The following is a 12,403-nucleotide window of genomic DNA, read 5'->3' as shown; positions in this document are numbered from 1 at the left end:
AGCTACAGTAGAAGTGATGTAAGCCTGGAGTTGGGCATTGTTGCAGAAGTGGAAGGAAGTGGTTTTCGTGGTGGCCGTGAAATGCATTTCAAACTTAACTCAATCACTTTGGTCTTCCCAATATTCAAATTGGAAAAATGCTGGCTTCATGTTGGATCAACTGCCTAACAGCATAACAAATTCCTCTTTCAAAGTGGTGCCTCTGATGTGCAAAAATGGCTGATGATTTTCCTCAGATTCTCCCTGTGAGAAAGTCTCTAACCTCCACTATCTTCTAATGTACACTTACACTCCAACTTATGCCTGCTTCCAATCTACTGGGCATCAACTAAGCCTTTGTTAGATGCTGATCTGACTCCAAAATATAGTGGCACAAAATGTCCTGGAGGCCTTCTGATCCTTATGTTTAACAGCTTAAGCAATATAACTTTACAAACTTAAGTATAGCATTTTGGTATTTTTGGAAAGTAGATATTCTCACCTTTGCTTGAATAACATCGATAATTTACGAGCTGGGAATAAAGCTATGCGCATTTGTTTAAGATCAGATGTGCAGAGTTCTCCTCGCTGCCCATGTAAGCATCCAACCACAGGAGGACCAAGGCAATTTTTGAACAGCACAGGAGGAAATTTTTTAAAAATTTATGGTGCTGAACTAGCTAGGGGCTATGCAAGCCACAGGAGTGGATCTAAGAAGGGCCAGGAGGCTGACTTTTAAGTGACTTGGAGTTGAAAAAGGTTGGGATCCTTTAAGCTTGAAAAGAGATGCAAGAGGGGAGCTTTACAGAAGCATTAAAGTGATTAACAGAAAAAAACGAATCAAAGCACTATTTCAAATTACATGACAAAGACAAAGGGATACATGTATAAACTGGGAATTCAGGACTGTTGTTGGGAAGCACTTCACACAAAGATGATTGATAGGTGGAAATACTTCAGGTAGGGAAACAAAGGCAAAAATTCTAGAATGCTTCGAAGGGTAGTAAGACATGGTACCAGTGAGATTGTAGATTTCTATGTAAGAAGGAACTACTACCTCTTTAGTTAACTGTAAGACTAGGCAGACGTTATGATAGCAGCTGTCAGCTTCAAACAACATGACAGGTTGACAAATTTGCAATACATGGAAAAATGGCAGGTATAGGTGGTATCTCTCATATGCATATACCCCCACAAAACCATATTTTGATCGCTATATCACTAAGTGCCTATTTTTAATCATTAACTTGTCTTAAAATTAGGCCCTCTTAACACCATTATAATATTTTTGATAGAAGGAAGAAACTACCCAAAACAAAACTCAACCACATCAAATTTCAAAATGTCTTAAGACAATCTTCTCTAATGCCACATGCCTAACATAAAACATATTGTAGAAGTTCCCAAAGTGTAAAATTATCTTCAGTTTTACAGGAAACTGAAATGTACCTTCATGTTGAATGCCTCTGTCTCTAGCTGTGTTAGATGGCTTGAGTTGTCCTCTAATTCCTGTCGCAGATTTGAATTCTCCATTTTAAGTGCCTCTACCTGCTTCAGCAGCTGATCATATGAAGCTGATGATGCAGCCATCCTGAACTAGACACTGACCTGTTTAAAAAATACAAATATATTAGCTACACTTCTTTCTTTGGAACATGGCTTGTTACAAAACTGACAGAGAGTTTATAGTGTGCCTATCAGAAACTGCAAATTTCAGATTCCAAGATTGTAATTATTCACAACACTTTCCATATAATGATAGTGGATATAACTGTTAGTTTAATTTCTTCCTGTTGGTTCTCCTTAAATTGTAGTTTAGCCTTTGATCTGCAATATTTAAGTCACACCCAACGTAATTGCACCAAATGCAAGATTAGAAAATCTCAAGTTTACAGTTTCTTTTAAAAAGCAGAATTCTGCCTCTCCATGGGCATTATGTATCTTATTACTCCTCGCTGCCCACGTAAGCATCCAACCACAGCGAGGGAAATTAAGAAAGCAAGGAGCAAGACAACTTTGGCCCATTAAGCCCATACTTATCAGACAACATGTGCCATTTATTTCATGATGGATTTTGCCCCATTGATTAATCCCCTCCAGAAAGTTCTTCCCGTGTTCTACTTGATTTTCAAAGATAATTAAATAAAATTGCAGATTATCAATTAATCCACATCTTCATTACTCAGCCATGGGCAGATGCCCTCCATGGCCATGTAGTGAGCGATAGCGGGGGGCAGGGGGATAGCGGACCGCCTGGAAATTGCTGTACATGTGGGAAACAATGACATAGAAAAGAAGAGGGTTGAGATCCTGCAGTCAGAGTTTCAGAAGCTAAGGAGGAAGTTTTTTAAAAAGTGCCATACACCAGCAAATATGGAAATTGTAGCATGAAACTGGTTAACTCATGACTGGAGAAAGAGTGCAGGAGGGGGGTCTTCAAATACCTGGTACACTGGGGTCAGTTCTGGGGCAGGAGGGTGCTGTTCAAGATGGATGGGCTCTACCTCAAAAGAGCTGGGTCTCGTGCTCTGGAGGAGATTTTTCAATTAAAATGGCAGGAGGAGCACCAGGATGAAACATTTGCAAGAAAAAACCCGTGCAGAAAGAAATAAATGAGCTATAATGCGATTGGCTGTACATTATTAACAAATATTAAGGAGACGGAGAGGAGCAAATTTACAAACAAATTAGAAAGATGCAAGAACGATAGAGCAGTGATAATAGGGCACTTCAGTTATTCTAAAGAGACTACATAGTAATGATACAAAAGACAAAGGTGGTTGGGGCAGGCGGGAGTGTGGGAAGAAGTGCATTCAAGATAACTTTCTTGATCAATGTGTTTCCAGCCCAACAAAGAAATAATTGCTGTATCTAGTTCTGGGGAATGAAATGACTTGGACAAAAAGATCAATGAGGAGGGAAAAATTAGGGTACGGGAGAAAGCTAACCAGTAATATAAAGACAGATAGTAAGTGTTCTGATAGATATTTAAATAAGAATAGAGTTAACAGAGTGAGCGTTGGTCCAACAGAAAGTGCAGCTGGGGAATTGATAATGGAAAGTAGGAAGATAGCGGGTAAATTAAACAGGTATTTTGATTTGGTCTTCACTACAGAGTACACAAGTAACATCCTGGAAATAGCTGTAAATCAGGAAATGGAAGGGAGGAAGGAAATTGGTAAAATTACAATCACCAGAGAAGTGGCAGTGAGCAAATTGTTGGGGCTGCGGGCTGACAAATCCCCAGGTCCAAATGGACTTCACCCTAAGGTCTTGAAAGAAGTGGCTAGTGAGATAGTTGATGCATTGGTTTTAATTTTCCAAAATTCCCTAGATTCGCGGAAGGTTCCATTAGATTGGAAAATAGCAAATATAAGTCCTTTATTTAAAAAGGAAGGGAGACAGAAAGCAGGAAGCTACATAACATCTGTCATAGGAACAATGTTGGAAGCTATTATTAAAGATGTTACAGCAGGGCACTTAGAAAAATTCAAGGCAATCAGGCAGAGTGATCATGGTTTTGTAAAAGGGGAATCATTTTAACCAATTTATTGGAGCTCTTTGAAGGAGTCACATGTGCTGTGGATAAAGGGGAACATCAGAGGTAATTGTGAAAAATAAAAGCTCACGGTGTTGGGGGAAACATATTGGCATGGATAGAAGATTGGCTAGCTAACAGGAAGCAGAGAGTTCTGGTCTTTTTCTGGTTGGCAGGGTGTGATGAGTGGTGCGCCACAGGGATCAGTGCTGGGGGGGGTCAACTTTTTACAATTTATATAAATGACCTGGATGAAGGGTCCGAAGGAATGGTGGCTAAATTTGCTGATGACACAAAGATAGGTAGGAAAATAAATTGTGAAGAGGGCATAAGGAGGCTATAAAGGGACATAGATAGGTTAAATGAGTGGGCAAAAATCTGGTAAATGGAGTATAATGTGGGCAAAGGTGAAACTGTCCATTTTGGCAGGAAGAATAAAAAAGATTATCTAAATAGTGAGAGACTGCAGAGGTTTAAATTCAGAGGGATCTGGGTGTCATAGTGCATGAATCACAAAAGGCTAATATGCAGGTACAGCAAGTAATTAGGAAGCTAATAGAATGTTATCATTTAAGGTGAGAGGAATTGATTACAAAAGCAGGTAGGTTATGTTTCAGTTGCACAGGGCACTGGTGCAACCACATCTGAAGTGCTGTGTACAGTGCTGGTCTCCTTATTTAAGTAAAGATGTAAATGCATTAACAGTTCAGAGAAGGTTTACTAGTCTAATAACAGGAATGGGCGGGTTGTCTTATGAGGAAAGGTTGGATAGATTAGGCTTGTATCCACTGGAGTTTCGAAGAGTAAGAGGTGACTTGATTGAAACCTTCAAGATCCTGAGGGGATCTTGACAGTGTGGATGTGGAGAGAATGTTTCCTCTTGTGGGAGAATCTAGAACGAGGGATTACTGGTTAAAATGAGTTGCTCATTTACGACAGAGAGGAGGAGAAATTTTTCTCTCAGAGCGTTGAGTGTCTTTGGAACTCTCTTCCTCGAAAGGTGGTGGGAGCAGAATCTTTGAATTTTTTTAAGGCAGAGCTAGATAGATTCTTCATTAACGAGGGGGTGAAAGGTTATCGGGGGTAGGCAGGAATGTGGGGATGAGGTTACAATCAGATCAGCCATGACCTTATTGAATGACGGAGCAGGCTCAAGGGGCTGTGTGGGCTACTCCTGCTCCAAATTTGTATGTTTGTAAGTGGTGCAAGCGGACAAAAGGGGCCAACTTTGATCACTGCATCAGACCTAGAATTGTTATGGAAAAGGACAAGGAACAATCAAACACACTTAACTGGAGGAGGGCTAACTTCACTAAGTTCATGGGATCTGGCCCAGGTGGATTGGAATCAAACAAAACAGCAACTGAGCAATGGGAGGCATTCAAAGAGGAGGCAGTTCAAATACAGAGAAGGCAATTTCCCACACCGGGGAAAAAAGGACATCGATAGCTAGAGCTCCCTGGATGACTAACGACAAAATCTATAATGAAACATAGATATAAAGTTGATAATGGGCAACCAAGTTGAATACAGAAAGCATAGAGGAGATCTAAAAAGGGAATAAGAGGGACAAAGAGAGAAAGAGATGTAACATAAAAAGGAACCCAAAACAAAATGTCTCCTGTTAGATGTGATTCCAGGATTGGGCAGCAATTGCTGAATAATCCGGAGTGTGCAATAGTTACACTAACAACCAATTTAAGATAATCAGTCAAGCTCGTAACATGGTTCATTAAAACTTGCTAGAAACAACATATGCAGAGGCCTGTTCTCTGCAAACAAAAGGAATATGTTCAAGCCTTGAGCCTTTTTGAGTTAACAGGGAGCCCATTTTTTTCCCCCCCATGGCAACACTTTGGCCAATCAGAGTCGACTTATCAACCAATCAGCACCCTTTCCTCTTATTGTATAAATTGTTGTGATCATTTGAAATTTGGCATTCCTGCATTTGTCCTGATGAGTTTGAGACAAAAGATTTAACATGTCTCTCTTTTCCACAATATTAACACCACAAAAGACTTACAGAAACATAGAAACAGCAAAAGGATAGTCAAAGGAAGGATGGAGCTGATTAGGGACCAAAAAGGGAATCTTCCTTCGGAGGCAGAAGGCATAGCTGAGATTCTAAATGAGCACTTTGTCTCTGTCTTTAAAGAGAGGATATTTCCAACATAGCAGCAAAGGAGCAGGTAGCAATGGCATTGGGGAAGATAAAAATAGATTAAGAAATAGGAAATGCATAAAAGGTTGGCAGTGCTCAAAAGGAGAAATGTCACCTGGTTCAATTGGCATGCATCACAGCCAGGTTACTGAGAGAAGAATAGGAATTGCAGAGGCTTTGGTCAAAATCTTCGAATCTCCCTCAGATATGGGGATGGTGGCAGAAGACTGGGGGATTGCAAATGTTATACCCCTGTTCAAAAGGAGAGCAGTAACACTTCAATTACAGGCCAGTCAGCCTAATGTTGATGGCAGGGAAATATTAAGAAACAATAATCTCAGAAAAAATTAATTGCACTTAGAAAATTACAGGCTAATAAATGGAAGTTGACTCAGGTTTGTTCAAGGAAAACTGTATTTAACTAAATTAATGAAGTAACAAAGAGGGCTGATGAGGGTAGTGCAGTTGATATATGGTTCATCAAAAGTACATCATACTTGTAAGCAAAAAATAAAACTGATAGGATTAAAGGGGCTAAGTAACAAGAAAACAATGAGTAATGGTGAATGGTAATTTTTTAGACTGGAGGGAAATGTACATTGGCGTTCCTCAGGGATTAGTGAGAGGACCAGTACTCTAATATACATTCATGGCCTGGACTTGGACATGCAAAGCATAATTTCCAACTTTGCAGATGATACAAAACTCAGAAATAAAATAAACAATGAAGAGGATAACACAGATTTTAGGAGGGCAAAGACAAAGAACAGACTGGCAAAATGGGCAGCCACATGGCAAATGAGGTTTAAGAGAACTGTGAAGTGGTACTTTGGTAGCAAGAGTGAATAGAAGCAATATAAAATAAACAAAGTGATACAATTTTAAAAGGGGGCAGTATGTGGGAATCTCTCTCGAGTACTCCAACTCCCAGCATGGCCGGGGTACCGATGCAAGCACAGAGTGTGTCAGGGGACAGGCCATGCATGCTGCATCTGACTGAATGTGGCATCAAGGAGCCCTAGCAAAACTGGAGTCAATGGGAATCAGGCGGAAAACTCAACCATCTTCAGTTGCTTCATCAATGACCTTCCATCCATAAGGTCTGAAGTGGGGACGGTCGCTGATGATTGCACAACGTTCAGCACTATCTGCGACTCCTCAGACACTGAAGCAGTCCATATCCAAATGGGGCAAAACCTGGACAATATCCAGGCTTGGCCTGACAAGTGGCAAGTAACATTCTTGCCACACAAGTGCCAGGCAATAACTATCTCCAACAAGAGAGAATCTACCATCACTCCTTGACATTCAGTGGCACTACCATCACTGAAACCCCGACCATCAACATCTTGGGGGGGGTTACCATTGACCAGGAACTGAACTGGACTAGCCATATAAATACTGTGGCTACAAGAGCAGGTCAGAGGCTAGGAATCCTGTGAAGAATAACTCACCTCCTGACTCCCCATAGCCTGTCCACCATCTATAACACACAAGTCAGAAGTAAGGAGTGTGATGGAATACTCCCCACCTGCCTGGATGAGTGCAGCTCCCACAACACTCAAGAAGCTTGACACTGTCCAAGACAATGCAGCCCGCTCAATTAGCACCACATCCACAAACATTCATTCCCTCCACCACCAACACACAGTAGCAGCAGTGTGTACCATCTACAAGATGCACAGCAGGAATTCACCAAGGATCTTTCGACAGCACCTTCAAAACCCATGACCATGACCATCTAGAAGGACAAGGGCAGCAGTTAAATGGGAACACCACCACCTGGAAGTTCCCCTCCAAGTCACTCACCATCCTGACTTGGAAAAAATCAACGTTCCTTCACTGTTGCTGGGTCAAAATCCTGGAACTCCCTTCCTAACAGCATTGTGAGTGTCCCGACACCACATGGGCTGGAGTGGTTTAAGGAGGCAGCTCACCACCACCTTCTCAAGGACAACTAGGGATTGGTAATACATGCTGGCCTAGCCAGCGAAGCCCACAACCCCTGAATGAAATTTTTTTAAATGCTCAAGAATGGCACGAAAACCCAGCCATGTGAGAGCTCGGGAGCAGCTGAAAACATGGCTATGGGACTGTGTGTGCAGCATTATAGAGGGTCTACATGACAGCTAGTAAGGCACAGAAGAGGATGGTTGGCTTCCTGCACTTGAAGTGCTGTCATTAGCTCCTAGCGCAGCTAGGGCGTTGGAAAAGTTTGGCGGCAGCAATTGATATCTCTGTGCTGATAAGGAGCTGAGGCTCAGTGAAGAAAGATTGGCAGCAGCGCAACTGAGGAGCTGGAGCTATGCCTGAATATAGATCTCGGAGTGCAGCCTGGCAAATGCCATGGGATGCAGTCAGGCTCGCTGCCCAGAATAAGATCATAAGAAACATGAGTAGTAGACCATTTGGCCTTCCAAGCCTGCTTTGTCATTCAATTTCGATAAGACCATGGTTGATCTTCTACCTTAGCTAGGTATACTTCTGTAACTGAGTGCATGACGAAAATAATGGAAACCAAAGGCAGGATAAATATGTTAAGAATCCTTTCTGGGTCCCCCCCCTTTCATGTCCTCTTCATCTCTTTTGGAAACCCAGCAGTATGCGCTATTTATAATATCATAATGCTAAATAGTTAGCGTCATGCCATGTTTATATCTCTCTAATGTCCTCCAAATCCACAACCTCCGAGATACCTGTGCTCCTCCAATTCTGGCCTCCTATGCAATCACAATTATAATTGCTCCACCACTGGTGGCCATGGCTACAGTTGCCTCAGCCCCAAGCTCTGGAATTCTCTCCCTTGCAGCCTCTGCATTGCTGCCTTGCATTCCTCCTTTAAGGCACTTCTTGAAACCTACCTGTTTGACCAAGCTTATGGTCATCTGGCCTAATATCTGCTTATGTTGGTCAGTGTCATACTTTGTTTTATAATGTTCATTCTGTTAAAGGAGCTATATAAATACAATATACATCTAAGTTATTGTTGTGTATTTCCCAAGTGTTGGAGGTGCAATACCTGGACATAGCTGATGTCCCTGCTGAAAGAAGTGGTGTTGAGAAACTGAGGTGGTGGTAAGTACAGCTAATAACTAACAGTTCGTGCCACAAATTGAAGTGCAGTGCGTCATTATAAGGTCACAGCGCAGCTTCCTACCTTGTCATTCCTGGTAAGATTACTGAACATTTTCCAACATTTAATCCCACTTTGGCATTGATATAATCCATGGCACCCTGCCCAGATTGCTGGCCCACATTTCGGCTGACCTAATGACCATCAGGATAAGGCAGGAAACGGTTCCTCTGTTACACTTGCTGCAGCAAATTTCTACACTCCTTCGTAAGCCAAAGTGGCCTGCCACCGCCTGCTATTCAACATGTATCTTGGAAGAAGGGGTAGGGAGTGGCAATACTGAATAAATGGCACAGTCCATAGGTCTTTGAAGGTGACAAGACATATTGAGAGTAAAAGCAAAATATTGCAAATGCTAGAAATTTGAAATAAAAACAAGTGTTGGAAATACTCAGGTCTGGCAGTATCTGTGGAGACAGAAGATGAGTTGTGAAGAAGAGTCATATTTGACTCGAAACGCTAACTCGGTTTCTCTCTCCACAGATGCTGCCAGACCTGCTGAGTATTTCCAGCACTTTCTGTCTTTACTATGTTGACAGAGTAATTAGCAAATCTGTTCCCAACAGCTGATGGTACCAAGGACTAGGGGACACAGATTTAAGGTTTTGGGCAATGCAGGGGATGCAAGGAAGAACTTTTTACACAGCAAATGGTAAACTTCAGTGATCCCCAAAGGTTTGTTGCAGCCATAAAAAATTTCAGTCCATAGAGATTCTTTAATTTAGCTCCAGTTTAATTATATTTCACAGGAGGGCATTGTTTATCCAAGACTCCACTTGATATGATAATCTTTGACATTTTTCATTGGACGTTATATTGGGCATTTTTCATTGGACCTTCTTAACCACATTTGTTCAGGTACAGTTAGACACTGTGTGAGAAGACAAAACCTATGGACTGTTATAAATAATTACAAAAGCATAGCCAACACAATTTACCAACATGAACTGAATCTATCACTAGTTTTTTTTTTAAGTACTATAGTTTCAATAAAAATGAAAGGTGTGAACAATTGTTAAAAGTTAATTCCTTAGGTAAAGATATAAAGCTGTCCACCATACCATGAATGGCATACCAACCTTATGTGACCATATGGCATAGGAGAAGTAGGCCATTCAGCCCATCGTGTCTGCTCTGCCATTCATGGCTGATCTGACAAAACTTTAATTCCACTTTCCTGCCTTTTCCCCATAACCCTTGATTCCCTTAATGATTAAAAATCTGTCTATTTCACTGTGACGAATATTACGACATGGAGAAATAACCTCAAAAAATGATCAGAGGCAGTAAGGAAGACCTGCATAAGAACAGAACTGAAGATGTATATCCTAATAGTAACAAATTCTTTCAAGGCTTGAACAGCAGGAAGGCAAAACAGAGTGGAACCAAAAAAATACAAATCCACTCAAAACAAAATACAGCACAAGACAGTGTAGAATCCATGGGATAAATTTTATGTTTGCAGTGGGAGTCCCATGATAGGCCAGAAAGCTGGGCAGTGGTGTGGGGGGGTTGCGGACAACACCCCCTCAGCCATTCGTGTACAATCCATGGACTTCATTTTATGCTCGTGGCAGGGGTCGCACCAACAGGCCAGAAGGTCAGGGGCAACACCGCCTCAGCTGTTTGCAGAACAATGGGTCACATTTTACAAGAATCAGACAACTAATTAGTTGTCCTTAGAGCTATTGTCCCTTTAAAGGACACATCCCCTCCCCAAGGAGTTGCTAGCCAATCAGAGGGTCAGCAGCACAGCAACACCATCGCTAGGATTGCATCTAGAAGAGGACCACCATGGAAGGACACTGCTCTCCCAACCAGGTAAGTGGGGTCTGAGGGTACAAGTAACAGGCCCTGGTGATAGAGGTGGCTGGGGTTGCTTGTCTGTGAACCAAAGTGTTCCTGAAGAGGAGGGCAACATCCCCCCAGCCTCCCCAACCCCCCTACCACCCCATCCTGCCTGCAGGGAGGCCGCCAGATTCACTAGGCAGCATTCACACATGGCAGAGGGCATCACCTGCCACTGGTAAAATGACAGCAGCAGAGAGAAGAGGCCCTTACTTAGCCACAAGTGACTCAATTGACCTCTGGGCAGAAGAGCTATCCACCATCTTCCCCATTGATGCTAAAGTGACATAGTGGCAGAAAGACAACAGGAACTCTACCTACTGCCTTCCCTCGCCATTTTACAGGCCCCAGGTCCCACCCCTACATCTCAACCGTCCCCAGAGGGCTGGTAAAATCCATGACTACTTCCTCCAAGCAGTTGCAAGGGAAGGCATAAACATCATATCCTCCTCAAATAGAAATAACACAGGCTGAATTAATAGCTTCAATATAAATAAGATGGAAGACCTAGACACACTAAATGGGCACACTAACAATAAATCCTCAGGATAAACTTTATTTACTTGAAGTGTTGAGAGATCACAAGAAATTTACAAGCTATCTGAGCTAGCAATTGTAAGTCACTGGATAGTGCGGTTAGGTACCAGTAAATTGAAAACAGGCCCAAGCAGTGCCCATTTTGAAAAAAGGGCATTAGACACCAGCAACTACCATTAACAATTCCTTTAACAAAAGGCAAAGTACTGTAGTTTTTGGAAATATAAAATCAGAAAAGGCTGAAAAACTAAGCAGGTCAGGCAGCATCTTGCAAACATGAAGATTATCACATTTTCAGGTCTCTCTGTCAGTGGAGTATCTGCTTGCCTTGAATACACAGAAAGCTAAGTGAAACATTCTGCTGGCTTTGCGGATTGCTCCTCTGTAGGTTGGACAAGTTAGGAGTCTTACTAGACATGATGCCTATGTTTTTTTCGATTTCATCTTAAGCTATTTCAGCATCATGAGAACGTTTGGTTCATGCTTCCTGCCTGTGTACCATACTTCACTTTGTCTGTATTAAATTTTATCTGTCATAGTTCTGCCCACTTCCAGTTTTGTTCAAATACTCTACAATTTCCATTCTGCCTTATTTAATCCCACTTTCTCCTAGTTTAGTATCATCTGCTAAAATTGTCTAATTTGCTTTGAGATTCTGATCTAAATCATTGGTATAAATAGAAACAGTATAGATCACTGCATCATGCAATGGAGCACCCCACACAGTGGGCAGAATTTTACGGCAGCCGGGTTTTACATTCCGCCAAATCAATGGGGATTATAATGGCCTGCCGCATTTTACGGCCCTGTCCCTGCCGAAGTGGGGCCGTAAAATTCTGCCCAGTGTTTCTAACCTGTCCCCTGTCAACCCGAATGATATAACTCTTCTATCAAGTGCAGAGTCTGCCGCTTCAAACTAGAATTTAAAATTACAACTTTACAACAAGATAGACGCGTAGCCCAAATTTTGCAATATAAGCTACAGTTATTAGAAAACCAAAACAACACAGTGTCCTCCACAGAGAATCTGGGACCTGTGTGAACAGGGAAAACTATGATGTGCCTCTTTATCCAATCAGCTTGAAGAATCCTTACTGAGGCATGCAGAACCTAAACTCTCCCAATTGGATGTGGTCATGGCATGTTGTATGTAGAGATTTTTAGAACAATAGAATACAAGTCAGAGGAAGTGATTATTAAATCACAC

At 41.9% G+C, this 12,403-nt stretch overlaps 1 protein-coding gene across 4 annotated transcripts in view; it reads right to left on the bottom strand.

Moving 5' to 3' along the window:
• Positions 1 to 12,403, bottom strand: part of apc (APC regulator of WNT signaling pathway) — a 269,901-nt gene that overhangs the window by 156,855 nt on the left and 100,643 nt on the right. For 2 of the 4 annotated variants that reach the window (XM_078566303.1, XM_078566310.1), the window contains exon 2: positions 1,429 to 1,587. The exons of the other annotated variants lie outside the window; for them this stretch is intronic. In XM_078566303.1, the coding sequence (XP_078422429.1) occupies positions 1,429 to 1,569 (141 nt within the window). In that variant the 5' untranslated portion in view covers positions 1,570 to 1,587. The remainder of the gene's footprint in view (positions 1 to 1,428; positions 1,588 to 12,403) is intronic. 4 annotated transcript variants of the gene reach the window in all.

Source organism: Cetorhinus maximus, chromosome 2, assembly GCF_964194155.1.
Source record: "Cetorhinus maximus chromosome 2, sCetMax3.hap1.1, whole genome shotgun sequence".
In the NCBI taxonomy this organism is placed as follows: Eukaryota; Metazoa; Chordata; class Chondrichthyes; order Lamniformes; family Cetorhinidae; genus Cetorhinus; species Cetorhinus maximus.
The sequence above is the reverse complement of the archived record's forward strand: the minus strand, read 5'-3'. Positions and strand labels throughout refer to the sequence as shown.